At 45.5% G+C, this 27,276-nt stretch overlaps 2 protein-coding genes across 10 annotated transcripts; one reads left to right on the top strand and one right to left on the bottom strand.

Annotated features, from left to right (window-relative positions):
- CTC1 (CST telomere replication complex component 1) lies at positions 1-17,014 on the top strand. 2 transcript variants are annotated; one of them, XM_085236542.1, is made up of 24 exons: positions 1-99; positions 177-325; positions 2,650-2,884; positions 3,812-4,011; positions 4,821-4,965; positions 5,859-6,158; positions 6,306-6,434; positions 7,601-7,827; positions 9,060-9,234; positions 9,307-9,507; positions 9,757-9,883; positions 10,085-10,199; positions 10,520-10,982; positions 11,311-11,400; positions 11,672-11,815; positions 12,094-12,164; positions 12,964-13,073; positions 13,218-13,383; positions 13,629-13,715; positions 13,800-13,959; positions 14,405-14,469; positions 14,725-14,887; positions 15,028-15,154; positions 16,290-17,014. In XM_085236542.1, exons 1-24 carry the CDS (start codon positions 79-81, stop codon positions 16,466-16,468), a joined length of 3,849 nt encoding a protein of 1,282 aa, XP_085092668.1. In that variant the 5' UTR covers positions 1-78; the 3' UTR covers positions 16,469-17,014. The 2 variants fall into 2 exon arrangements, with proteins under 2 accessions (XP_085092668.1, XP_085092674.1); XM_085236548.1 differs by lacking the exons at positions 14,405-14,469; positions 15,028-15,154; positions 16,290-17,014 and having other exon boundaries at positions 14,725-14,870.
- On the bottom strand, positions 15,317-27,276 carry VTCN1 (V-set domain containing T cell activation inhibitor 1). 8 transcript variants are annotated; one of them, XM_085236565.1, is made up of 6 exons: positions 25,820-27,252; positions 24,729-24,793; positions 22,942-23,363; positions 20,462-20,740; positions 18,613-18,763; positions 15,317-18,526 (listed from the first exon to the last, which is right to left on the bottom strand). In XM_085236565.1, the coding sequence occupies exons 1-5, from the start codon at positions 25,940-25,942 to the stop codon at positions 18,642-18,644; spliced, it is 1,011 nt and encodes a 336-aa protein (XP_085092691.1). In that variant the 5' UTR covers positions 25,943-27,252; the 3' UTR covers positions 15,317-18,526; positions 18,613-18,641. The 8 variants fall into 8 exon arrangements, with proteins under 8 accessions (XP_085092691.1, XP_085092686.1, XP_085092724.1 ...); XM_085236560.1 differs by having other exon boundaries at positions 15,317-15,545; positions 25,820-27,251; XM_085236598.1 differs by having other exon boundaries at positions 15,317-18,790; positions 22,942-23,289.

Below are 27,276 nucleotides of genomic sequence, written 5' to 3'. Positions count from 1 at the left end.
GCGGTGATTGGCCAGAAGGAGAGAGGGGGCGGAGACCGGCAGGCACGCGGCCCGGCGTGTTGCTGTGGCGACGCTGTCATGGCGGAGCCCAGCGCGGCGGTGAGTTCCCCGCGGGTTGCGGGCCCGCCTCCCTTCGCCTCCCCGCGCTGAAGCCCCGTGTTTCTGTTTCTCCCTAGGAGCAGCGGTGGCTGCAGACAGCTCGGGAGTTTGCCCTTCGGGCGCTCCCAGCCAGCCCGGGGCCTGGCGGGACGGAGCTGCCGCCACTGGACGCGGTGCTGAGGTGCGTGAGGAGCGCGGGCGGCGGGGACCTGCCGCTGGGCTACAGGTAAGGTGGACGGGCCGTCGCGGCTGCCTTACGGGGCCGGGGGGAGCGGAGCGGAGCGGAGCTGGGCTGGGCTGGGGTCCCGCTGCTGAGCTAAGGCCTCTCCGGATGCCGGGTGTAGGAGGGGTGTTGAGGGCTGGTAACCGCACGCCTCGCCTTGGCTTTGCCGCGCCCCCGTGGCGCTTGCGGTATGACTGAGCGGCGCATCCGCCAGTCTGCGGCAGGCTCGGGTGCCGGCAAAGTGGGGCATCTCGCCGGGAAACGGCTGCTGCGCTGCGCCGCGGCTGCAGGGCTCGATCCCACCGGGCTGCTCGGGCTCGGCCTCCTTCAGTTCAGCCAGGTGAGGGTCGCCCTCGAGAGTGGGATCTCACAAATGAGCAATTCAGGATAGGGGTGTCCTGGCTTTAAATGGTGAAGGGCTTTAGGGTGCTTACTGTCATGAAAATCTGCAGCTTAGAGTCATAGGATGGGTTGGAAGAGACCTCAAAGCCCATCCAAACCCGCCTGCCACGGGCAGGGCTGCCAGCCACCGGTTCAGGCTGCCCAGGGGCCCCATCCAACCTCGTTGTGAATGCCTTCAAGGATGGGGCACCCATATCTTCTCTTTCTTAGAGACTGAAGGAACTGGGGCTGTTCAGAATGGAGAAAAGAAGGCCGAGGGGAGACGTTATTGCTCTTTTCCAATATCTGAAAGGTGCTTACAGTGAGAGTGTGGCTGGTCTCTTCTCACTGGTGACAGGTGACAGGACGAGGGGAAATGGCCTCAAGTTGCACCAGGGGAAGTTTAGGTTGGATATCAGGAAATAATTCTTTACAGAAAGGGTTGTTAAACACTGGAATAGGCTCCCCAGGCAGGTGGTTGAGTCACCATCCCTGGATGTGTTTAAAAACCGTTTGGATGTGGTGCTCAGGGACATGATTTAGCGGTGGGTTGTTAGAGTTAGGGTAGTATGGTTAGGTTGTGGTTGGACTCGATGATCTTGAAGGTCTTTTCCAACCTGAGCGATTCTATGATTCTGTGATTCTTTGAGCAGCCTGTGCTAGCACCTCATCGCCCTCATTGTGCTGAGAGGGATTTAGACAAGAAGGTCCAGCACACTCGAATCTATTTCACTCCAGCTCCAACCTGTGTTGAGGGAATATCTGTTAAAGCCCCTGGCTTGTGTAAGGTCAGTGGGCTGTTTGTTTGTGAGTGAGCTTTGCGCACAGCTAGCTGTCAAGCTTTAGAGCATCGTAGGGTCCAGGAGATAGCTGTATATGACAACCAGGATCCAGTGTACTGCTGTTGTATTGATTTCTCCCAGAAAATAATCAGTATATGTAATGGAATCAGGGGCAGCACTGTGTTCTCCTTGTAGATCATAGGCATCAGTATTAATCCCAGCTTTGCTCTGTTGCTGAAGATGCAGCAGTTTACTTATATCTTTTTCAGATAATCCATTTCCAGTTCAGGTTCCTGTCAAATAAACAAGTACTTGCATATATTTATCTCTTTTGATTCTTTTTTTTTATGTGAGTACAGTTTATAGCTTATTCTGACCCATCACTTGTCTAGATTCGTTTCTGGCTTTGAACCTTTGATACCTGACTAATCATGTGAAATTCTTCAAATTCATATTCTCCGAGTTAGATTATTTCCTGCTACTGAGCAAGTGGGTGTTGTGAATTCAGCCACTGTTTCACAACCTAACATTGTCGGCTAACCTCAGTGGAAACAGCTATCAAAATCACAAGATGGGAACCAGTTTGTAGTAGTTCTTTGACCTTAGTGCAGACAAAGGACTTTTGTTCTCCAGCATAGACAGCCAGGATGTAAACAGTGATGATGAATACTATTGTGTTGCATAAACTCTGAAAAGCTTAGATTCCTGTGAGGATGCTGTCTTGTTCTCCCATATTCAGTACTGTGGTCAGTCTAAGTGTGATAGCTTGGATCAGCCTCAATTGTGGTGGTTATCTGACAGTATTTCTTCCACCCCGCCAAAGCCAAGAATTTAGGCAGAAAGATTCAGGGCTGCATGCACTGGTGTACTTGAAAACATGTTCTTTTACTCTCAGTTAATATTTTAAGCAAGCCTTCTGTCTCTGTTTTCAGAGGGGATGTTCAGGCAGAACTGACACATCAGCTGAGATGTGAGAGATTCTTAATAAGTGCCAGTGGGTGGGTTGATTCTTGCCGTATGATATCAAACCATGCCAGAAGCTGAGGCTCTGCTGACTTAGCCAGGCTTTATCCATTGCACTGATCACTGTAATCCCCCAACTTTGCAGACTGAGTTCATCCTTCTGTGTTCTTGCTTTTCTTTTTTTTTTTTCTTTCCCTCCAGTTTCATCTCCATCTCTGACCTAACGCATCAACAGCGTACTCCGTGCTGCAGCCACCTAGCCTGGAGCACTAACAGATTTAAAGAATGGGCTCACCAAGGGCGAGGTGCTTTACCCATGCACAGCTCTTTGCCAAGGGCTTACCTGATCTTGGTTGGCTATTTAACCGATGGAAGGCAAGAGGACAAAGATGGTTGTCTCTATGTGAAAGACAATACTGGGATAATTCCGTGTGAGGTATGTCTTTGGCCCGAGGGATTCTGTGTTTATTTCCCCTTCTGGGGCAGTATTGCAGAACACCGCAGATTTCAGATGGTTTGCCAGAGTCTGTACTGAGAAAAGAAATACATCTTTGTAAAAAGCAGGAGAACAGCAGGTTCAGATCAGATTCTCTTCCCAGAGAAAGAACAGACAGAACATGTCAAATTTGTCATTGCTAGGAGAGCAAAAATCGATTCTACTGTCATGGATTAAAGAGATGAGTAAGTTTAATGTACAGTTCTGTTACACCTTGAACTGCATGAGGTGGCCTCAGACATGGAGGTCATAGCAGTATCCTGTGTTTGTTGAGCAGAAATAACTTTCTGGAGAGCTATACTGGTCGTTCATTGATGCATTGATGACATGCTTTCAGGAAATAATAAGCTGTGTGACAGTGGTACTGGATGAAAAGTTCTCTAAAATTTATGGGAAGGGAGTAAATACAAAGTAACTGATAGAATGGGAATGAAGGAGCAGTGAGGTTGTGCCTTCCAGGGAGGTGAAGACTAGGCAAAAAAGTGCATTAGTTGTATTGGTATCAACTTCTAACTGAAAACACAGGGGAAAAGAAAGGAGATGAGAATTCTAGAAAAACAGTCTGGAAATAATGAAGTCTTACAGTGATTTATGACTTTACTGCAAAGGAATATGTGTAATCCAGGAAATGCTAGGTGTAGAGCTCAGCAAGTCTCCAGATTTGTGTCTGGAAGGCCAGAAGTTGTCTGTGCAAGACAGAGAAGTGGACAGAAGACATTGCTCTCGTTTAATAATGAAGCCCAGAAGTAGAATAAGAATTTATGATGCTTGTGCAAGGGCAAATTAGTAGATTAACTTTGTAAATAATGCTGAGAAAAGGTAACTTAATTCATCTCAGGCTTTTTTTTTCACTGTCTTTTGCCTTAGCTGCTGCATTTTGAACTGCAGTGGCTGGAGTCACTGTTCCTTTTCCCAAGCTGGGCATATATACCACAGACTGACCACAGTGCAGCAGGATACATAGAAATCCTGGTGGATCCAGTGCCAGTAAATCGCCTCCGAAAGGAAGTGTCTGAGACCATTCCAGTCATCTACCCAGCGTTGGCTGAGCCACTCCTTGTCTCCAGGTAAACACCAAGCATGGCCAACTGCATGGTAGTGCTGCTGCTCTTGTTTCTCAGGTACTGTGAAAAGCATTTGGCTTAGGAAGCACTGTGTTAAGCCTCTGCCATAGGTGGAAGCAGGACAGTGAGTGATGGAAGTAAAAGTTGTATAATAATGCTACTTTTCATTAATAAACTATTTTACAGGAGTTGACTTGAAATTTTAAACTTTAATTTTGCAAGAATAAGAGAAATTATTCCTGGTATATTTTGATACTATAAAAAAAGCATGAGAAGAAAACATTCAAAAGAACTTTCACTGAACTTTTTACTGTTCATTATTTTGATTAGCACTGCTTTTTTTCTTTTTTTTAGCCTATAGTGAAGAAGAATTATTATTAGAATCTAGAGTTACTTTTCAATATAAAATTAATGCATACCACTGGTATGGACCTGCAAAAACTGAGTTCAGTTTTCTGCTAAAGGATTGCTTGTGACTTTTTTATCCCCTACTTGGACCTATGATTAGCTTCTTGTTTGCAGCAAAGATTCTTATAATCTGACTCTTGTCTTGGAACATGAATCTTTGTAACAGCTTTGTTGTCTTCAAATACTATGGTTTTTTAAAGTGTTGAAGTGATTTGGTATATAAAAATTGAAGTAATAATTTTGTTGACAAGTTTGTTTCAAAAAACTCTCTGACAGATGATCAGCATTATTTTGTTAGATCCATTATTTCTAGAAAAGTGCATTCTACATATTTGTGTATCTTGTTTTTGGGATATTTCTGAGTCCTTGACTGATTTTTCTTTGCTTCCTCAATTGCTTTCTAGGATTCCTTGTAAGAAAAGATCAAAGCTCAGTGTGGCAGGTGAATTGTCCAGACTCAGCCCTCTCCTTTGTATTCACCAGAAGACATTCTTCTTTCTATTTCTGAAGTGCTTCACCTCAGTTGTTTGGGTCCCTGTTCTGGTGAAGGTAAGTCCTTGTAATTTTGCCCCAAAATTTGCCATCTATATTCACATATGTGTTGGTTAATCAATTTTTCAAAGCTTGGCCTTTTCCTTTCAATGTGATTTATTTCTCCTACTAAAAACTACTGATGCTTTTTTTTTTTTTTTAATTTCACATAGCCTACAATAATCCTTATGCATAGATTGCTTTAAAAGTAATGCCTCCTATTTATTTCCTTGGAAAGTACTGCAGATACAGAGAGTACAATAACACTGTTTGATAGAATTAGTTCTTAGATACAAAACACTCTTTCAACATAGTCACCACCATTAGCTGTGCATTTTTGCCAGTGATGAACAAGAGCCTCCATGCCACGCAGGTCAAAATCTGCACCAGCAGAGGTGACCCACTGTTGCCATCACTGCTGCTGAAACAACCACCCACTGCCTCTGTGTTCACATGCACTGCTTGGTCTCCATAGCTGTCCAAGCATCAATGAGTGTCAATGGGGGCCATTTTTCCACGTGGAAGAATTCACTGACACACCTTTGCTTCATACACGTTTCTGTCAGACTCCATTCTGTCAGACTGCCCCTCTGCTGCCATCTGTTGCACAGCAACAATGTGTAACAGAACGTTGGTGAGAAGGCTCAGCCTTCTCTGACATTGGGGGCCAACATAATAAAATAGAAGGCATTACTTTTAGAGCAGCCCTCATAGATAAGTCTATTGCTATTTCCTGCTAAAGAAATACAACCTTCCTCCCTACTACAATTGTAGTTCCCCTGAACGCCTTGTAGATACCACTCTTTTGCAAAAGGATGAGGTGATCCTCTCAAAAGGAAAGTTTTTCATGTGGGAAGAATATTTTTCCAGTGGAAGAGATGCTGATGTCACTCTTGGTCTCTCTGCTCCAGAAGCCCAACCAGCTGGCGTGGTACCATACCCTCCAGTTGGGCCACAGATACACAATAACAGGCCTGAGTATATCCAGCCTGAAGAAATCTGGGCAAAGGATGTTTGTCACCAGTGTTACTTCCTGCCTTCTGCCTTACTGTGCAGAGAAGGTAAAGGAGCAGGCATTGGACAGTTCTTGGCAAGAAGAATCCTCTCTGTCAGCTTCACTTGAGACCACAGAGCATTTCAATGACTCCTCAGAGCTGAGCGCTGAAGAGTGGCCAGGATCAATCAAAGAGACCAAGATCATCTCATATGTGGTAAGGATTCGTAGCATTAGCTTTTATCTACTCGTGGTCTAGCAAGATCTCATTGTCATGATGAATTTATTTTCTTTTCGCTCAGGCCTATGAGTCTCTTACATTCTGGAATAAACTCACATAACTTTCTGTTCGCTTTTTATGTAGGGAACTGTCACCAAAATACTCAATGCCCAAGCTGGTCTTTATGAGCTCGATAACAAAGTCTGCTTGTGCCTTGCTTACCAGCAGTTGTTGAACTCTGCACGTGGAATCCGACCAGGAGCATGTGTGGAGGTAAAGTTGAGAGACTTATGAAGTACAGTAGGGTTGATCTTGGTCAACCATCAACCAGACTGCTCTAGTACTTCTCTTAAGGCAGACAGAGGAATTAAATAATATGGGGGGAAAAAAAGCTTTTGAGTTGAGAGGGAGATCACTCATCATCACAGGCAGAACAGACTCAAAGTGAGGAAGCTTAGTTTGTTACCAGTGAAGAATAGAGCAAGACACTGAGAAAGAAAAACGAAACTCAGACCACCTACCTTTCCTCTGTTCTTCCCAGACTCAACTTTACTCTATTGCTTCTGACTCTTCTGCCTCTTTTTCCCTCAGTTCCTGCCCCTGAGTTCTCCAGGAGGATGGGAAATACTTCCTGGATGGGAAAATCCAGGAGCTTGGAATACTTCTTAAGGGCAGCAGTTCTTGAAACACTACTTTTGTGGGGGCTCTCCATGGGCTGTGGCCTCCTTCAGGCCACATCCACTGCTACACCGTGGGTTCTTCCATAGGCTGCACATGGAGATTTGCTCTGCGTGGTGCCTGTGGGCTGCAGGGGGACAGCCTGCTCCATCATGGGGCTCTCCTCAGGCTGCAGAGAAATTCTGCTCTGCTCCTGCAGCACCTTCTACCCTCCTGCAAAAACCTGGGTGTCTGCAGGGCTGTTTCTTTCACGTTTTCTCACTCCTTTCCCCAGCCATTGCTGTGCAGCATTTTTTCTTCACAATCAGCACTGCTCATGACTCAGCTCTGGCCAGCAGTGGGTCATTTTTGGAGCCAACTGGAGCTGGCTGTTACCTGACTTGAGGTGGCAGCTGGGCTTTGCTCACAGAGGCCATCCCTGTAGCCTCCCTGCTACCAAAACTTAAAGCATTCAATGAAAAATACTTATGCCCCCAGGGATGGCTTGCAAGTGTGTGTGGGTCAACAAAAGGCTGCAGGAACACTGGAAGTTTTTCAACAAGTCCTTGAAACAAAATCAGGGATTTTGCTTAACAAACTTGGTCGTGAAAGTTGAAATGCTAATTATTTGATTCTTCCTTAAGCAGTGCCAGGTCTTTTAGGACTACTGAGTTCACAGACAGTCCAGCAGAGTGAAAAAGGGTTTAGAGTGAGGTGATGGTTTGGGAGAGCAGAGGCAAACTGTACTTCTCCATTAAGTCTCAGTGTCTGTTTTATCTCAGCTCATCGATGTCCACCTCCTACAGAAGCCTCTGGTATCCTCTCCTTTCATTGTACTTGGCGCTTGTTTGAACAGCACTGTCTTGCTGAGGAGTTTTTCAAGGCTCAGCACTCCTTACCACCCACCAGTCACTTCAAGAAATCTCTACCTACACCTGCTCTTCTGCTATAATCTTGGTATGCCACTCTACCTCTGGCTGGTGAGCCTTCTGGAGACATTTAAGGAGAGGTAAGGACAGTTCTGAAGTCAGACGGTGTGCAGATGTGCTTTGTAAGCTACCTGAGCATCTTCCAGACCTAAGGTTCACAAAGCTTATTTGCTTGGAGACTAATGGCAGCAGCAATTGTGTCTGGTTTATTGGCTTAAGCTGTTTATCTGGATTCCACATCTAGTGAAGCTTGTACCTTGTAGTTGCTCTAATGAAGAACTCATGTGTATTTTTCAAGTGCATGTACAGTAAGCCCACTGCTTTCCATAAGCTGCAGTGCTCCAGAGCATGTGTTGACCTGTCCCCACCTATGAAACTTTGTTCTGGAATATGGAAGCAGTGTAAGGATGAGTGCTTCCAATCTGATTTGCTTGGCAAATGAACTTGAGCACTGAGGCTGAAGCTGGAAATTGCTTCTACAGCCAGATTACAGATGATACAAAGGCTCTTATTTCCTAGCTCCTTACAAGAGCAGCAGCAACTGCTCAGTATTATCAGTAGTGTGAGCACTTGTTGGAGAAACTTTGTTTTAGCAGATTTTCCCACACACTTATGTCTGTGGAATTTTTGCCATGCTTTCCAATAAAACAGCTTTAGTTCTGTTCCCAGAATGTTGCTAGCTATCAGTTTCATTTTTTTATTATGTTTTCCACTTGTAATTACTAAGTCAGCCACTGCCTGAAAGTTGTTCCAGTGATTTAGTCACTATCTCTTTTTACTTGATTTCATCTTTTGTTATTAAAACTATTTTGACTGGCAGTGTGATCACTTGTGGGCGTTCAGAGTGATGAGGTATCCTTCTGAAAAGATCCGAACACAAAGAAACTATCAGAACAAGAGCAATCTGTGGTTATTTTGTTCTGTCTTGTGACTTTTGCATCCTGTTAAAGAAAACCAAGTATACCTAACATGAATAAATATATCAAGTTTAGTTAAAATACATGAAGATCCATTTGTGTAACTTACAAGGAGATTTTCTTTATGTGGGTTTTTCATTCATTCGAGTCTTGAGATGTTACCAGTCTGTCTATTTCTCCTGGCTTTTTGTTCCTTTTCTGCTTGCCTGACATCAATCTGCATCACTTTTAAATGTTCCTTTTTTAACCACTTTGCATTCTTTTTACAGTCTCCTTAATTCTTATCCTGCACAGCGCATTCACTGGTAACAAGCAGAAAAAATTCCTGACTTACATGCAAAACCCACTTTAGAATTGGGAGTGCTACTGCTTCTAACTGCTTTAAAATTTTTCAGGTTTTCTTGTTTCTTTGGGCACCACCGACTGTTGCTTAGCTCTAAATACCGAGACCCTGGACCTGCAGAGAAATTCCTTGTTCCAGTTCTGCAAGCTGTGGTACCAGACAGAAGGGAAACAAGAGATATTTATCAAGAAATTCTAGCAAAAATGCATCACTGTCCCCTGCAGAAGGTAAATGCACTGTGAACTGTTTTTAGTTTATCTGATGGGAAGAAACTGTTGATCTTTTTTTTTTCCCCTTAGTATTTGACCCTGGATCCCCCATACCAGGTCCCATCTCTGTCAGCACTGGGTCGTGTAGCAGAACAGAAGGGCTGGGAAGGCTTCTGTCCATCCCAGCTGCTCTCCCCTTTAGAGGCACAACACATGGGCACCCAAGAGCTGAATCGCAGGCTGGCCTGGTCCTACTGCACATTCTCAGCAGGAAGTTTCCAGCCCCAGCTGGTAAGTGCCTAGTTCTCTTTACTGTCTGCACCCTGAGAGCTCCCAATTCTCCTAATGTCTTCCAGCACAGCCACTGTCTTTTGCCCACTCAGATGAGAGCCTGTTCCTTTTGCTTGGGAATGATGCTGATTTTCTTACCTGTGTTGTGTTGAATACAGCCTGAATTTGGGCTGCTGCCACGCACGCAGATTTCTAGTTTTCGAATATGGGAAGCGTTTGATACTCTTTACATCTTCCTTTCTCATGCAGATCCTACTAGGTGTGCTGCGAGTCTCCTCCAGGAGAAGTTCCCTCCAGCTGCAGGACAGCAGTGGCACACTTCCCTGTGTGATTTCCCATAGGGATGGTACCCCCTTTGCCAATACAGCTCTCATAGGTACGTTCCACAGAACTAAATTTCAAGGTGCTGAAATTGTGGTGTTCTGCCATCCAGCTCCAAAACAAGGAAAAAAAGACTTGGTGTGAAGATGCTGGAATGTCACTGCCTCTCCTCATGACTTTAAAATGAGGAAATTGAGCTTGCTCTTTTTATGTTCTCCTTTCATTAGCTCAATTCCTTTCTCTGTTGTGTTTGCAGGATCACTCTTGCAGGTGGAGAACTATCAACTTGTAGTGGAGAGGTTCATTCAGAGTGATTTTCCCTCCTGGGAGCAGCTAGAAAATTCAGAGCATGTGAGAGAGAAAAAAACCAGGTGGGTTCCTTTATTCGGTGCCGTAGTAAAATCATTACTCTGCAGTTCCATGCCATTTTGGATTATGGTAAAACTGCATGTTGGCATAGTATTTTGGTGCTGAAGTCCTTTGCTAGTTACGGGAACAAGATCTTTATTGGAAACAAATCCACCATGTCTATTTTGTTCCAAATACATCCAGCCTGGTAGCTGCCCTCTATTTCACCCTTTCCTGCTTCTCTTTTGAATACCCGCTGAGCACTCACTTCCAGATAGTTGCTTGTTTTAGACAGCTACCTGTCAGGAGCAGAAGATTTAATTGCTACCATTTGTCATTTCAGTATCTATGTGCAGTTCTACTTTGAGGATGTTCAGGTTCTCCATTCGGTGGAAGGACAAATCCAGAAAGATCCTCGGAGTAACAATACCACCTCTTTGAGGAAAAAGAATGATGGCAGCTCGACATCTGATCTGGAAACCCCAGAGGCAAAAGTGCTGAAATTGGAGGATCCCAAGCCAGATCCTGGCAGAGATGAGGGCTGTCAGAGGGGCCAGAGCAGCACTGGAAGAACTGGCTGTGTTTCACACCTATTCTTGGTTACCCAGAAAGAGGGGCTTATGTTGCGCAACTACCAGCTACTCAGAGAAGGAGGTGGAGAAGAACAAGAACCACAGCGCAGTTTTCAAGCCACGGTGCTGTGGCTGGGCAGACCTCAGCTGTGGAGCCACCCCAGAGAGACCAAGAGTCTGCCTGAGCTAGAGGAGGCCGGCCGTGATGGAGGAGAGGGCATGACACGGCAAGAGGTGAGGCAGCAGTGGGCTTCAGTGGGTGGTTTGATACAACTGGCAGTGGTAATTTACAGATCTAGATTTCTAATCAATGGGAGGGTGATTTTTGTCGAGTAGAAGAGTGTGTTTATGCAGGTAACTTCCTTCTGCCACTGTAAGGGAGTTCAATCTCCTCGCCATCAATATCCTGTAAATATATTCACCTCACCTTGTCCTTGATGGTGCTAAATTTGCTAGTCAATCATCTGCTGGACCTGCTCCACTTTTGGTGTGCTTTTCATTTTTCACTTTTTTCCTAACATTTCTCATCACTTTTTCTCTTTTTCTCCCCATCTCCCACCAGGCACTACTGCTTTTTATGGGGAAGTCATTGCAATGGTTTCCATTTCTGCATCTGGATGGGTTGTATCGCTTCATTGTGCCCCACTGCTCGGTAAGGGAAAGGTTATCTTACAGTTTCCCATTGGAGGAGTTTTGCTAAATTGTATATGGGAGATGAAGTGTCAGTGACTAAGTTTTTTGCAAGGTGTAGAATTCTCATCTGTCTTGCCAAGTAACTGCCTCAATGCTGTGTTTAGTTAAAACTCTCAGAGCTTTGAGTTCAGTGAATTTTTTTTTCTTCAAATTATTGTTCCTTATCAGTCCTCTTTTGCTTTCATCTTCCTTTGATAATAATTTTCTTTGCATTATGACTCTTCTTTCAGGACTTAGAAGTGTTTGACAAGCTCAGTTTTCCACCTGTGCCAGCAGAGTTCCTAGGCAGGCCATCCTGCCCCTTATGCCTGCCTGTCCAAGATAACTGGCACTTACAGCATGAGACGTGGTTTTCCTTCCCAATTGAGTGCCAGGTACTGCAGCAACTTTACTGCTCTGGGCTATCATGGCTGACTTCCTGTTCTCTCCAGAATTAGCTCAGAAAATTGTTGATATAGAATCTCTTGTTAACAAGACAGAAGATGAGCCCCATAAAAGATTACTGCTGGGCCTCATATTTTCCTGCCTTGGAATTAATCTGAGAAGGAACCGTCAGTTGTTTGATGTAAAGTAACTCTAAGCATGCAAAACTTGTCTCTACTGCTTTGGCTGCTATAAATTGAAACCAAGTCTGTGTCTCTGTCATTTCTAGCTGGCAGCCAAGGCAGCGCTGACGGGCATGGACCAGAGAATTTCCTCCATTCCAGAAATACTTAGCAACAGGTTTGTTGGTCTGCCCTATACTTGATGTGACTGCCTTAGGGAACGAGGTAGTGTTGGTCATTATTGGAGACAGTACAATGTTAAAAATGAATAATTAATGAATAATGAATTTGCTGCTCTAGAGATATTGTTTGGAAATATTTTTGTGTGCAAATAGCCCAGACTGTGAACCTATCTTGTTTATCAAAGCTTAAAGGGATTGCAGGTTACAAAGCTGCAAAATGGTGTCCAGAAAAAGTTTGAGCTAACTGCTGGTGTGGAGTAGGTGCCGAAAACCTATGCTAAATTCTTGTCAAAAGTAGAAACAGGCGCAGCAGGGTAAATGGGGGTAAATGTGTGAAGTTTGTGGGGTTTGGGTTTTTTGTTTGTTTAACTTGCTTAAGTAAATAATGAGGTAAGAAGCTTTTCTTTTCAAAGCACGTTTAATCTGCACATGCACTGAAATATTCACCAGCACCTTACGGTAAGTTGAGTTTTCCCCTGCTTGGCTTCTTCTTCTAAGAAAAATAATGGAGCTAAACAGAAGGGTAAGCTAGGATGTCTCTCTCCTTTTCAATTCTCCCATGTCTGGAAAAGCAGAAGTGACTTCAGAGACCTCTTGTTCTTGGGTGTGGTAGGCTGCAGCAAGCTGCTGTAAATGTAGTAGTGGGGTGCCCAGGGGTAAGCTCCCCTGAAGCCAGACTTAAGTAACAGCACTTCTCTTCACCCTGTCCTTTGTTGTTGCAATCTTTGGATCAGGATTTTTTCCACTCCCTTCGTCTTCCAAGACAGAAATCCAACAATTCTGGTCTGCTCTCAGTTTCAGAGGTTCCCTTGTTTCTTTCTCTGGAGAGATAGTAGAGAGGACCCTGTGTGCTTCTCCTAAGAATGAGAAGCCATCTGCGACTCTCAGCCTTAAAAAGCAGAAAGGTAAGACTGCCTGGAAAACATTTGAGGTAGAACAGTAGCCTTGTTGTGATGCGAGGAAAACATCTGCAGCAAATTCAGCTAAGTGGCAGACTAAGCTCATGATGTGTTTGAGCTCATGATGTGTGTTTTTCTGTGCTTTCCCAGGGAGTCTGCTGGCCAGTGATCACAGCGTGAAGCTCAGCATTTCAGCTGCTGCAGGCTCCCCTGTTGTTCTGGACATTTACATTGCTGCAACCTATCTGCAGCATCTCAGGGGTTTGCTACCTGGAGCCAAGATCCTCTTTCAGAACTTGGAACGCAAAATCTCAAGGTACCCTGAGCTCTGCTCTGGTCCTGGACTGGATCTGACCTCCCTGCCTTTCTTTGAAATGATCTCCCCTCTTTTTTGGGTTTATCCCTTGTCCACACCTGCCTAAGGCCCCAACCCTTACTACAAATGACATTCTTACCATGTCAGATTACCAGACCAGCCACCCTAGGGGAAAAAAAAAATAAAAACAACAAGCCATTTGTTTTCTATGAGCTGTTTCTGACATCTACGCTCTCATATTGCAGATTCCATAATGTTTACTGCACATACATTGCCTCCAGCTGTGTGACCATCCTGTCTCTCCCAGCTTCTCACCAACTTTTTACCTCCAGGTGAGTCCAGGTTCTGTTCCCACCTCTCACTGTCCTGAAAAAGATTTCCCTGTTCCAAGTTTCGCATGGTCCTGTTTCTTCTAGTTGTGCAGGAAGAGCCTCATCCCCTTCGCTGGTGTTCATATCCAACTTGCAACGTCACCTACAAACCCTGCCCCAGGCACGGATTTTGTGCCATGTGTCCTGTGTGTTGACCCTCTCCTTGCAGTGGGTTTGCTCTCTTTGCAGCAGCATCTTCAAAGAGGTATGGAAGCTTCCAGAGAGAATCTGGCAGGAGGCCTGCAGACTTTCTACTCATATATTTTATGCTACTATGTAGAAGAAATAAGTTCCTATCTAATCCTAGAACCCTTTATTGTAGTGTCTGAAAAATACTTGCATTTTGGAAAAGGATCAAAATGACAAGAAGTACGCATCTGGTATCAGGCAGGTTTGCAGCAAGGAGCAGGGGTAAAGTGAGGACTTTCAGGGGAGATTCCTGCCATGCACTGTGCACTGCTCTCGAGGTGTATCACCTTGCAGTATGTTTCTTCTTCTCAAGAAAAACTTTTCTCAAGGCACCCACTGAAAATACAGTGAGGTTCTTTATTCCTTTGCATAGTTAGTTAGGGGAATTAAAAGAAACAGTGGCCATTCACCTTCTCTCTTGTAGCCACCCATACATAGCTATAGCTTTACTCTTCCTTCAGGGGAAGTGCACCCGACACAGTCCACCATGTCCATCACACACTGGAGTGAGGCAAGCCAGTGCACGGTAAGCACTGTAGAGGCTGGATATGGGAAGAGGTGGGTAGGAGGGAACAAATTGCGTGATACAGGAGGGGATAGGCCAGTCGTGGATGGGATGTGGTCAGAATAGTGAAGATAGGAGTTGAGATTCCTCGTGTCTTCCCAGATGTAGACAAACCTCTCTTTACTGGGACTTGTTGTCTGGAATGTGATTTTTGTGAAGGGGCAAGGTGTTGTCCTAACCTCTCTCCACTTGTTCATCTGCCTGCTCTCTCCATAGGGTGCTGGTGGAGGATGGGACAGGTGAAGCTTTGGTGCTGTGCAGGAACCAGCACGTGGCAGCAATGCTGGGCCTGAGCCTTCTCGAGTGGGAAGCTGTGCAAAGCTGTGTGCAGAGCAGAGGCAGCCTGTTTATTCAGTATGGGGAAGCTACTGGGACTGGGGTGAGTGGGTTATTCAGGCAGGGACTGCTGCATGCAGGGTGTGACTCTCAGTGGGACTGGATTTCCCTTTGCTGTGGGTGTTCCAGGGGCTCCCTGCCCCCTCCACACATGTACTGACAACACACCTTTTCCTTCCTCAGTGTGTAGAAGAACTGGAGGATCCCATTGCTTGCTACTTAAGGAACCTCTGCAGGAGTTCTCTCATCTCTCGACCTATTCTGCTGGATTTCAGCCTAGACAGGAAGCCCTCCAAAGTCCTGCAGCCTGGTGAGCAAACACTGTTGGCTTTTGTAATAATGGGTGTGGGAAGGAAGCTAGAAGCTGTTTCACCATTCTGGGGAATGCCCTTTCTGCCCACAGAACAAGATCTTTGGAGGATTTCCAAGGAATTTCCATGGATGCAAAAAATACAGAGAGAGTACATTAATATTGTTGTATAAATTGACACTTACTGTTTTTACTTTACACAAAAGCATATAAAAATAGTATTGAATCATCCTTAGTATTGTGGTGACAAACTCGGAATACTTCTGTTCAAGTTTTAAGTGGAAAATATATCATCTAGCCAGTATAGTAATTGTTCAAAGGTATCAGACTGGAGAGTTGGCCAGAGAGGAACTTGGTGAGGTTCAACAAGGGCAAATATAGAGTCCTACACCTGGGGAGGAAAAATAGCGTGCATCAGTAGAGGTTAGGTGCTGACCTCATGGGAAGGAGCTCTGTAGAGAAGTACCTGGGTGTCGTGGTGGACAACAGGTTGGCCATTTGCCAGCAGTGTCTCCTTGTGGCCTAGAAGGCCAGAGTTGCTTACAAACAAAGTGGCTTTTGGCCTTAGGCGAGACAGCAGGCAGAATTGGCCTTAGGCGAGACAGAAGGTAGAATTAAGCATAGGTCTGGAAATCTCACCATGGCCACAGAAATTGAAGCACGGAAGGATTTTAAATTCATGGGTAGTGATGTCTGAGCTCATGCTGCCTCAGCTGTGCAGTTACTCATTTAAAGGGATGTTCTCTTCAAGCCCCTGTGCTAACACCTAGCATGTGGGTGTGGGTCCAGGCATGCAGAGGCTGATTTGTTAGGCTCACCAAAAGATGCTCTGCTGTTGACACTGTCTTTGGGATAGTGTGTAACGCTGTAAGGCCAGATTGCTGATGATAAGAAAAGATACAAAGCTCAGTGCAGCAGCAGTGTGCACAGCTCAGCAGCAGCATATTGTCCACAGCAATTCACAACATAAAATGTCTGTTTCCTCCTGTATTTGTTAATCTTCCTGTCCTTTGTGGTTTAGGAGATGCCAAGCAGCTGCTGCAAGGCTTTCCCTCCCACAGAAGGGGAGAGGGAAGTGTGCTAGAACATAGGAGCCACGTACTGAGCAATTAAGTGTTGTGTCCTTCCCCTTCAGCTCCAGTGCAAGTGAGAAATTTTCGGTGCGGTGAAGTGGAGTTTGTGTCACAAGTGAGACCTCGACAGAGCCTGTTGTGCCTGAATGTGGAAGAAGTAGGACAAAAAGCCTTATGCTGTCTGAACAGAGAGAGGATCAAGAGGATGTCTGCTCACTGCCAAGTGGGAACCACTACTTAACATATTTCCCAGTGGGAAATGAATTATGGAAATGCCTACTGGAATTGGAAGGGGGTTTTTTTCCCCTCTTTCCTCCTTTCCAGTGGGAGCACAGGCCTGTGAGCACAACATGAAGACTGTAACCAAGAAGCTGAACATGACTAATGGAATTCTTGAACTGGACCATTGCCACCAGCCATTGCAGGCTATGCTTCAAGGAAGAAACGTTCATTTATCTCCTACGTGGGAGCCATTGCTCTGGGCCTAGGGCATATAATGTGTTTTTTATGAGGCAGTATCTAGTAAATACAGCTATCACATTGCAGTTTAAATAACAATATCTATTTTAATACCATTTTACTTGCTATATGGGGAACTGAGTCAGAATGTAGATTAATTTATGAGCCAGAGACGGCATTTTGCAGTTCATTCACTATCTTCATGGAAAAGTGTGTAGTTTCCTTAGGGGAAATTCTCCTTAACGTGTTTGAAATGATTAAAATGTTTTTAAAGCACTTCCTTCCTCGAAGAAAAGAGAAATAAACAATTTACTGTTTGGAGACTAAATCATGGCACTAACAGTACTATGCAAGCATTGTTTTGCAGCTTAAGCATTACTGCAGCCTGAACATTATTTGGGGCTGGTAGTGAGGAATGCAGAGAGCTATGATACGAGTTCACAGTACACTCCAGGCTTGTCCATCTGCTGCTGATTAGTAAGTTGGGGAAAATGTAATGCTATGTGCCTGTATCTGTAGTGGCACAGCAGCCTCACTGGCACAATGCCATTTGAAGAGATTCCACTTCCATCTGCTTGAAGCAATAATTGAGCGTTCTGTACTTGTATAGCTTAATAAATTCAACCCAGAATTACTTCCCCACCTTACTCAGTGTGTAGTGCCTATTTGAGCAGCTCCTCAAATAGAATTTGGGGTTTTATTTGCTCATTGTTTCCTCCTGCGTTTTCCCCTTCCCCCTTAGTTTGAGCCTTATATTAATTTTCAGGTGATGGTTTTACTGAGCGTGTGGAAAGTATCTTCAATCTCAAGGTCTGCTCGCCACTTCTAGACCAAAGCATGAGTTCCCAAGACCTGACAAATGCTGCTGCTCAATAAAGTTCTGAGACTCCATCCTAAGGGAGGTCACAGAAAGAAGAAAGGAAAGATCTTTTGAGTTTTGCCACAGTAGCCTTTTTTTCCAGTAGGTGCTTTCTCAGAAAAGGTAAAGGTTTTGCTGAAGCTTGCCCATCTTCCCAAGGAGAAAAAAAAAAAAAAAAGAAAAAGAAAAAAAAAAAAAAAAAGAAAGAAAATTTTCTTATCCTAAAGAAATGTTGACCTAAGATGAACAGGTCAAAATCTGATTAGAAAGTACCACTGAAAGTATCCTGTGAAATGGGTTAGTCTAGTTACAGACAATGCTACAGCAGTAGATAGGAAGTGACAGATAAGAGACCTATTTAAAAACAATAAGGCAGATTTTCCCTATATAGTTGAAACTGTTGAAGAACTGGGTTTAATTCTGAACTGGAACTTTCCAGTTGCGCTAATCTCCCTCTTTTCCTCCTCATTATTTAGTCATCTGCGCTGCCACAATTAATCTCTTTCTGAAATCAAAATATCCTGTTGTTGGCAGGGACAAGAAATACAAAGGAACAACTGGCTTCATTTTGTGGCACTTCCTGTCTCTCAGCTCAAGATGAAGGAGAGCACGAAGTATGCCCTGCCATCTATCTGTATCTGTAGTGACTGTTCTGCATGGAAGGACAGAGATGTTCATTTTAGCTGATTTATTTATTTATTTATTTTGGTAGCTCTCCATCATCAGTTTACCTCTTGAGCCCCACACCCAAAACTGATGAATCCTGAAGGCAGTTGACCTACGCTTTGTGATGGCCCCGGTGCTCCTCAATCTAAATGGGAGTGCTCAGGCTGGCAGCTCCTTATAGCCCTGTTCAAGGTGTCCACAGTAAGTAGTGTTTACTGTAGGTACCACACCAGTGCAGTAGGATTATCCGAGTAAAATGAGTGCAAGCACGGTTTGTGCTACTTCTCAGGGGGTAGAGGAAGTCGTCAACATGGCCTTGCAGAAGTGAACTGTATTAGAGATTCATAGCCTCTAATGTGTATATAGGGTGTATGCTTATCAGTTTCTCTTTTGAAGCTTACCTCCTTGTCCAACAGCATTTCCAGATGTTCTATATTGACAGCAGACACATGGGAAGCAGGAGCATCCAATGACAGGCTGGAAGGGAGGAAGACACTGACTCCGTGTTCAGGTTCACCATGTGCAAGCTGGTCTCCGTTGTAATGTTGAAATCTGTAGCAGATGAATAGTGAGAGGAGGCTTGGAGAATTGGAGATTGGAGAACACGGCAAAAAAAGCAAAATTAGAGAGTAGACCTATTGCTCCTAGCTTTTCTGAATGCTGATAGACTCTACCTCTTGCTGGACCACCCTGTAATAAAGCCCTTACTGCAGAAGAACCATAACCCTTTCCATGTAGAACACAAACTAATAACCAAGTTCAAGGAGTGTTTGGACAGAGCTCTCAGACAAAGGGTTTGAGTTTTGGGTGATTGTGGGTAGAGCCAGATGTTGGACTCAGTGATCCTTAGAGGTCCCTTTCAATGGGGATGTTCTGTACTGTTCAATTATTCTGAAAACTGATTGTGTATACTAGTTTTACAGAAGCAAGATCCTGAATGGTTTCTGAATTAGGGGAGATAGGGATGAGTAAGAAAATAAATAAATGAAAAAAAAAAAAGGATTCTGTGACATCTATTAGCCTGACATATCAGAGCTGAAGTCAAGTATCCAATGAGTTCCCTTCTGTACGGTGTTCAGAATAATTGAGACATCTAACTGAAAATACAAGCACAAAGCTTCCATACTCAGCTTGGAAATATACATATATGTTTTTAGTCTTATATGCAATAGAAGATTGCCAGTAGTTAAGCACCTGTCAAAGATATGAGTGAAGAGGATCAAACACCACAAATTCCAGCTGAGTTTTTTTTTGAAAGTTTGCTTTGCTGTGAATAAGTACTTCTAAATAAAGGGAATGGGCTGGAGGCAGAGACATTGATATTAGGAACAGCTAAAGGCCAGTTGGTTTGTTACAAATGTAGTTATCTAAGCTGAAGTGGCTAAAGAAAGAGACAAAGGTTGGAGGTTTTGGTTTGAGGTTTCAGTGTTTTGGTCCTGGTTTTTTGTTCGTTTTGTTGCTTTTGTTGTTAAGATACAAAGGAATGTGTTTCTATAAACTGTGTCCACCCCTGGCATTTCTGTCTCTGTGTCAAAGGAGGAATCATTAACCACGAGGAAGGACTGAAATAGCAGAACAAAACACAGGTTAATTCCATTACCTCAGAGAGAGAGAGGAGCCTGGATTAGGGCCAGATTTCATGCAATCTACGGCCTCAATCTGACAGGACTGGGGGTCTGGTAATTGAGAAAAGGGAATACTGGCAAATATTGCAGAACCATAGAATATCTCTAGTTGGAAGGGATCCACAAGGATCACTGAGTCCGATTCCTGACTCCACACAGCACCGCCCAAAATCCAAACCCTATGTCAGAATGGTGTCCAAACACTCCTTGAACTCTGGCACTCGGGGCTGTGCCCACCGCCCTGTGGTGCAGACCCTGTCCCTAACCCCCAGCTGCCCTCCCATGGCACAGCTCCATGCCGTTCCCTCGGGCCCTGTCGCTGTCACACAGAGCAGAGCTCAGCGCTGCCCCTCCGCTCCCTGTGAGGAGCTGCAGCCACCATCAGGCCTCCCTTCAGCTCCTCTGCTCTGGGCTGAGCACACCACGGGACCTCATCTACCAAATATGCTAAATAATGTTCTGCTATTTTGAATCCAGCACAGGAAAGCAATCAGTGGTCCCTACCTTCTCCTCCTTTCCCAAAACCTCTCATCAGGACAGAGGAGGAAGTGCTGCAGGATCCCCCATTGCACACCACACACTGACTGAACTGTGCCCATGGTCTCTGGGTGCTGTTGATCTCTACCTGTCACTTTGATGTTCCCTGTAGCCTTGGCAATGCTGTTTTCAATCACACAGGTGTACGTGGCGTTGGCTGTAATGTTGCCCAGAAAGGAAACCACTTTCACAGTGATATTCTCAGAGTTCAGCTCATAGCTGGTGTTGGCAGCATGAGGCAGGCACTTCCCAGTGTTGCTGTATGCTGTCCAGTGTACGGTGGGCTGAGGGAACCACCGTGGCGCTTCGCAGTGCAATGTGTTCCCACTGCTACTGGTCTGCACGTGGACCCTAGGGGTGCTGAAGGCTTGGGGAGGGAAGCAAGGAGAGTCAGAAAGGTAAACATCTGAGAACTGGGCCCTACTTGCTTGCCATGCCAGATGTTCCTCACATCTCACATCTCAGTGCTGAATGTGGCCAAAAAACATGGGCTCAGGCAGACTTCTTACAAACTGGGCTGAAGAGGTATGTCTATAGAGGAGCAAAGTCTCCTTGTGATAAGGTGCTCCAGTTTGATAAGATCTGCTGAGGTCATGGCACAGCTTTAGTGTTTTTTAAGTAATTCTGCTTGTTCCATCTGAGCTTGTCCTGGACACACAGCCCAGGAGGCTGAGGTTGCCTGTGTCTGCCAAACATCCAGCCTTCTACAGCTGGAACGGCAGTGAGCATGGCTGCACCGGCCACTGTAGGGCTGAGAGGAATCTACTCTCAGTGCCAAAATTGATGGTGTTATCACAGGCTGGGGGAGAGGGATGATGGATGGGAGGAGCGTGACCGACAAACACAGCCCCCTGCTGTGGCTCTGATGCTAAGCAGGACTGCAGCCGTATGCAGCTCCACTTGGATCTGCTGGGGCTGGGGTTAGATAGCCAGAGCTGTGGAACTTGCACCGACCCTCTCAAATGGACATTTAAAGCCTAGTGCAAACACAGCTGTGTTTCAAAACCAAAAACATCAGTAACACTTCATGTTAGCCTTGGTCTACTAGAAAAATACATCTCTGTGTCTTCACTGTATTTCCCTTTCAAGGAAGGGTAAGTATTAGCCATTCTTTGATTCTTGGAACTGCAGGATAGTGGGGTCTGTGAAACAAACAGCCTTACTCCACTGCTTGGGAAAGTGCTGCACACGGCAACAAGGTTGAAAGCAGGCTTTTGGGAGGAACCTAGGAACTGTGTAAAACAATATTGGCCAGCCATTCCTGCAGTGTCAACTCTGTCCCAAGACAGGCTCCTGGTTGCTGAAATGATGTATGGCGTTCAGAAGTGGCTGCTTCTCCAAGGTTTGTCTCAAACCAAGTGTGTAAAGTAACCTCCAGACATCTCCTGGAGGACCAACTCTTCAAGACTTGTAGAGCCATGAAAGCCTTTTTTCCCCTGATTTCCAAAAATTCTCTTGTCTGCCTTATAAAGTTCCCCTGGGAAGTCATGGACCCATGTTGTCTGCCAAGCCCTGAGCTCAAGGGACATGTGGGAACTTCAGAGGTGCTGCTAAAAGCCAGCCAGAGAAACAAAATCCCCTACATAACAAGGTGAATGGTTAAATCTAGCAAATATGTAATGCTTCAGGTAATTATGAGATACGTTGTTTGTTGCTTTGATAATCATGTTTTAAAGGTGTAAAAATTATAAAAACAGGATAAATTTTTACTATGCAACAGTTCTGGCTGGAGATATATCTTAAGGTATGAGAGAAAGGAAAAAAAACACTTTTATCTTTAACAGGCATAAAATCTGGGTCTTTCTGAGACCATTTAGCTCATGCATTCTAAAAATAGGGGTTTTTCATAGACAGATGATTAGCTAGTAAACTGCATGTGGTGAATGTAAGAAACAAAAAATGCATAGAAGTATTAAAATAGAAATCTCCCTCCTCTGGAGCAAGGATATGGAAAGAGAGAGTAAGGCCATCAACACCTCTGGAAAGCCAAAAAAACCCTCTTCTTATCCTCTTATGCATATTATTTTTTCCAGCTCTGGATATTCAGTTTGGAGCATGATCAAAAGCCTTGGCAGAGCCAAGCAGCACTTTATGTCCTTCAGGACTTTATAGAGGTGGGAAAAAATTGTGTCAGCTTTCAGCTTCTGTCATGCCATGGAATAAAGGAAACAGCACACCCACACAACCCAGTTTGGCCTTTCACAAAAATAACATTTCAGACTTCACAAGAAGTTTTCAGCTCAGCTGACGCTGGGCTTTGCCCCCCTTCTGAACACATGTTATTCCTTCACCAAGTCTGCTTTCACTGAAACAGCATCTCAGGGAAAAGATCGACACAACCACCATCAGACTGTCCTACTCAGGTGTGAAGAGCACCATGGTGACTGCCAGATGGGTCCACTTTGCCCAACTCCTGCTCAAGCAGAAACATCTAAAGTAAGCTGCCCAGGACAACGTCCAGGTGGCTTTTCCTCTGGGCAACCTGTTCTAGTGGCCAGACCTGGCCACATCATCCTATGTTTCACAGCGTGAGTTTCTTTTCTGTATCCCCAGACAGCATTTCCTCACCTCCTGTCTGGTACTGCAGCACTGCTGCTCCACTCCCTCGGGATGTGGTGACGGAGCACCTGTAGGTACCAGCGTCAGACAGCTGCACATCTCTCAGCTCAAGGGAAGCATTTCCACCGATCACCTGGTCTGCAAAAATGGCTGTGCGGCCTTGAAACACCACATCTTGCTCTTGCAGGTGGTCCTTCCCTCCTCGGAACTCATGAACCAATCCAGCCACTCCAACTTTTGCCCACCGAATCACTATGCTGCCCATCCAGATGTCAGGCTCAAAGGTGCAGCCCAGGAGGCCACTCTGGCCAATGTTCCCAGGTGACGTCAAGGCAGTGACGTTGATGGAGCGCTTCCCTGCAAGGAGAAGGCACGGTGGCATGAAGTGCAGAGAGAGATCAGGCCAGTTCCAATTTGAAGAGACTTCCCATCTGTGAGAGGGAGAACGGGGTCTTCAGGATTTTCTGCATGTTTGGCTTTGGGGCTCTGGGTCCTGGGACAATTCCTGCTAACACAGTGTCAAATCCCCATCAGCACAGGCTGCTCCACACTTATGCACCCCTTTCTTCAGCAGCATAAAAAAGTAAACGTTTCAGTTGCCAGAACCCAAGATAACAATAACACACACACACACACACACACACAAAAAAAAAAAAAAAAAGTGCCTTTAATTCTGCTGTGAAAGCAGAGGTCAAGAATTCACTTACTGGGTCAACTGGAATTCAGCCTGATCAGCCAAGCTCATTCATGCCTATGACAAATCTTCTTGGAAATCCTGTGTGTGTAAATCTCTGTGTTATTTAATCCACACGGGATCTCACAGTCTCCAAAGAGCACAGTACAGAGCCTCAATGAGGGGAAAAAAATCACTGAATTTTGAGAAATCACCAGTCCTGAAAATTCAGCAGGTTCAAGCCATGCTTTGCTTTGTCCTTTCTGAGACACCTCTCAGAAAGGATCCATCTTCCATACTTGCTGCCATGCAGGGAAGCAGGGCCCTAGAGTTGTCACCGTGACAACTCATGTCCCTTGCAGCATGGACCAGTGTCCATGCTCTGGGAACTCCACCACTGCCTCATAGGCAAGTCTGGTCTCAAGTGTAGCTGGCAACGCCTTGTAGGTGGCTTCTTAAATCACAGAATCATAGAATGGCCTGAGTTGAAAAGGACCGCAATGATCATCTAGTTTCAACCCCCCTGCTATGTGCAGGGTCACCAACCACCAGACCAGGCTGCTCAGAGCCACATCCAGCCTGGCCTTGAATGCTTCCAGGGATGGGGCATCCGCAACCTCCTTGGGCAACCTGTTCCAGTGTGTCACCACCCTCTGTGTGAAAAACTTCCTCCTAATATCTCACTTAAACCTCTCCTGTCTCAGTTTAAAACCATTCCCCCTTGTCCTGTCACTATCCACCCTTGTAAACAGCCATTCCCCCTCCTGTTTATATGCTCCCTTCAAGTACTGGAAGGCCACAATGAAATCTCCCTGGAGCCTTCTCTTTTCCAAGCTAAACAAGCCAAGTGGTTTTTTCCCTTTTTCTGTACTTTAAGAGCTATGCAAGAGCTAGGCTGTAGTTTAATGCCATGGAGTGATACTTTGCTGAGAAATGTCAGAACAGAAGTCACCTGTGCCACTTTCTTTGCCATCTTGCACACAATCATTATAAATGAAGTCTTAACTAAAAGCTGGTGGATGGCCCTTCCACACAGGATCACACCTCACGATGGAGGCTACGGATGCCAGGGCAGGATTGTGTCACCCCCTGGCACCAGCAAGGAATGCAAGTGGTCACATACCTGAAATACCAAACCCGATGATCAAGGCAATCACGGCAGCTAGGATGATAATGACAGTGGTCATGCTATTTGGGGAAAAAAGAACACCATTACCATGCAGCCTACCTCCCTTACACCTGGCGTATGTCTGCAGAGCTGCTGGTAGGAAGGAGGTGGAGGCAGGAAAGTGACAGACCTGAAGTGAGGTGTTCTGGTGAGGTGCAGGACTGTGGTATGACAAGCGTTGCTGTGAATGCTCTTCATCAAAGGTAGAGGATCGTGTGGTGGAAGGAGAGGAGCCCCAGGTTCTTCCCCCAATGCAGAGTTCTCCTGACTGCATCCCCTGGTGCATGAGTACAACCCTTCCCTATCAAACCAGGTCGTCCTCACTGATGAGGGAACAGTTCCTCAGGGAGGTGAGCAGAGAGCACTGAGACCCCACACCCCAAGTCATGCATGAGCAGCACGTTGATATCCACTATTGCAAGCTGCCCAAACCAAGGGGATGTGAGAAAGATGGAGCATGGCTTCTGCACAGACCATCCTGCTCCCAGCTGCTGCTCAGCATGCATGGGACACACTCTGAACAGCTGAAGCCTTTCCTACAGAATAAATCCAAGTGCAAGTGTCTCATACACCTCGGTGGAACCTCTGCCTTCATCCAGCTTGGAAGAGCTCATACCTGAGGTGAAGAGATGCAGTTTGTTTGTGGCTCAACAGCAGGAATGTGGAACCTTCCTCAAGCCTAGGATACCCCAACCTACCAGAGCAGGCATGCAGAGCCTTCCTCAAGCCATCACTGCCCCAGTCTACAGCAGCATTCACCTCAAGATGGTATATATTCCACCCATGCAGTTTCTGGGACGTCCATCTGCATTCTGGGTGCAATTGACAACCTGTGCATGAGTGTCCAACAGATGCACTGCCTTCCTGATAGTAGAAAAGAAGCTATTCTGGTATTTAAGTAGCCTCGGAGAATGCAGTATAGGGTCAAGCTGCAAAGAACTGGTCTCTAGATAGCTCCTGGCAGCAGTGTGATACAATCAAGCGGATTGGAAGAAGCAGCTCCCTCCCTCCTCTCACTCCCAAAGCAGACACAGATTATACCGTACCTCCAGAACATCACCTGGCCTTGGGATGCCATGGTCACCACACTTACAAAGACGAGCCAAAGACCAACTGCCTGAAGGTTGCACACAGTGTGCAGCACAGCCCCTGTCTTTCACACGATGCATTCTCCCAGGCTGTCTTGCTTAAATAACTGAACCCAGCTAAGGAGTGGTGAGTCCAAGCAGTGAACTCCCAGGAATGAGGAAACAGTATCTCGGCTCCCCCCACCAGGCCAGTCACTAGGGGAACGGGAGAGAATTTTTAAACCATCCATTTAAGAAGCATTTAATTTGATTTAAACTGAAAAATAGTCCAGCTTATGGTTCAGTAGCTGGCTATTCCTGGGATCAGGCTGCAGCAGTCTCCCATGCAGACCCACAGCTGACCTGTCACTGGTTGGTAGTGTTGTATTCAGGACTAGCTCTGGTCTTCCAGCTTAAAATCTCCAATTATGCTGTTGTCACTGAGTAGACAGGTCTACCTCCTGGCTCCATTTGCAGTGTACACCTTCTGCTTCTCTGTACTGTCTTAAGAGGCTCCTCTGAGCTCAGAATAGCTGCACAGGTTTGGTGATGGTCACTTTTCTGACTGCTATTTTCTTCTGCTAGACTCTTTCAGACAAAATTATTCTTTCTTGAGCCCAGCTGCTGCTGCTCTCAGAGCTGGGACATGAGAGCATGATGGAGCATGTAGAAGAAAGAAAGTGGACCAGACCTTCTAAGTCTTTCCCTCTGTGCTTGGTCTCACTCAAATCTGGGGTTGGACTGAGTAGCTCTTGGGGATGAAGAAGTTGAGAAGGGCAGAGATTGTGAAAGACTGGAGAAGGGAAGGCAGCTTGCACCACTGCTTGGTTTCCCAAAAGGGAACCTGAATATCCTGTCATTTACATGTGGACGGTGTTCCAGGGAAGATGGGGGGATTTTTCACAGTCCTTAGATACCGTTAGTAAGTTTGGACGGTTACTGGGAGCTAACAGTTTTTCCATGCAAAGATGATGTCTGGAGGAGCTGGGAACAGTCCAGCACAGTGACCAGCCTAACAAACAAAGCAAATTTCTTTCTCTGCAACAACCAGAGGCCTAAATGAAGACCCAGCATATAATCAAAACTCGTTGGTGGTGGAACTAGCAGCAAAGACTGAGTGACGTTCAGGAGAGCTTAAGATGCTCTAAGGAACACGATAACCGCCTAATGGTGTATGTGCAAGATGTCAGATGTGTGTGTGCTCAATCTTTTGGATCACAATTCAACTCTAAAACAGCCCATTAACCTACAAGGAATGAATGTATCCAGGCATAGTGCACGACACGTAACAGACTTTCTAGATAACAATGAGAGAGCTGTAAGAGGCTGTGGCTCTTGTATATGCATGCATCGAAGTCAACCAAGTATTTCAAGGCATTTAGCACCCAGAAGTCACCACTTCCAGCCTCCTCACACCAGGCTGGTTACATGCCTCA

This window comes from Meleagris gallopavo, chromosome 1 (genome assembly GCF_905368555.1).
Source record: "Meleagris gallopavo chromosome 1, MGAL_WU_HG_1.1, whole genome shotgun sequence".
NCBI classification, from domain to species: domain Eukaryota; kingdom Metazoa; phylum Chordata; class Aves; order Galliformes; family Phasianidae; genus Meleagris; species Meleagris gallopavo.
This window is presented reverse-complemented; position numbering and strand designations above follow the sequence as displayed.

Excerpts from the sequence above, each read along its gene's own strand:
- CTC1 (XM_085236542.1), top strand. The coding sequence starts at position 79 with ATGGCGGAGCCCAGCGCGGCG. Across the intron at positions 4,012-4,820 it reads GAGCCACTCCTTGTCTCCAG|GATTCCTTGTAAGAAAAGAT; the intron begins GTAAACACCAAG and ends ATTGCTTTCTAG. Across the intron at positions 11,816-12,093 it reads CCTTCCCAATTGAGTGCCAG|CTGGCAGCCAAGGCAGCGCT; the intron begins GTACTGCAGCAA and ends TGTCATTTCTAG.
- VTCN1 (XM_085236565.1), bottom strand. The coding sequence starts at position 25,942 with ATGCATCGTGTGAAAGACAGGGGCTGTGCTGCACACTGTGTGCAACCT. Across the intron at positions 24,794-25,819 it reads GGCCAGGTGATGTTCTGGAG|CATGACCACTGTCATTATCA; the intron begins GTACGGTATAAT and ends TTCCCCAAATAG. Across the intron at positions 18,764-20,461 it reads AGGGAACATCAAAGTGACAG|ATTTCAACATTACAACGGAG; the intron begins GTAGAGATCAAC and ends CATCTGCTACAG.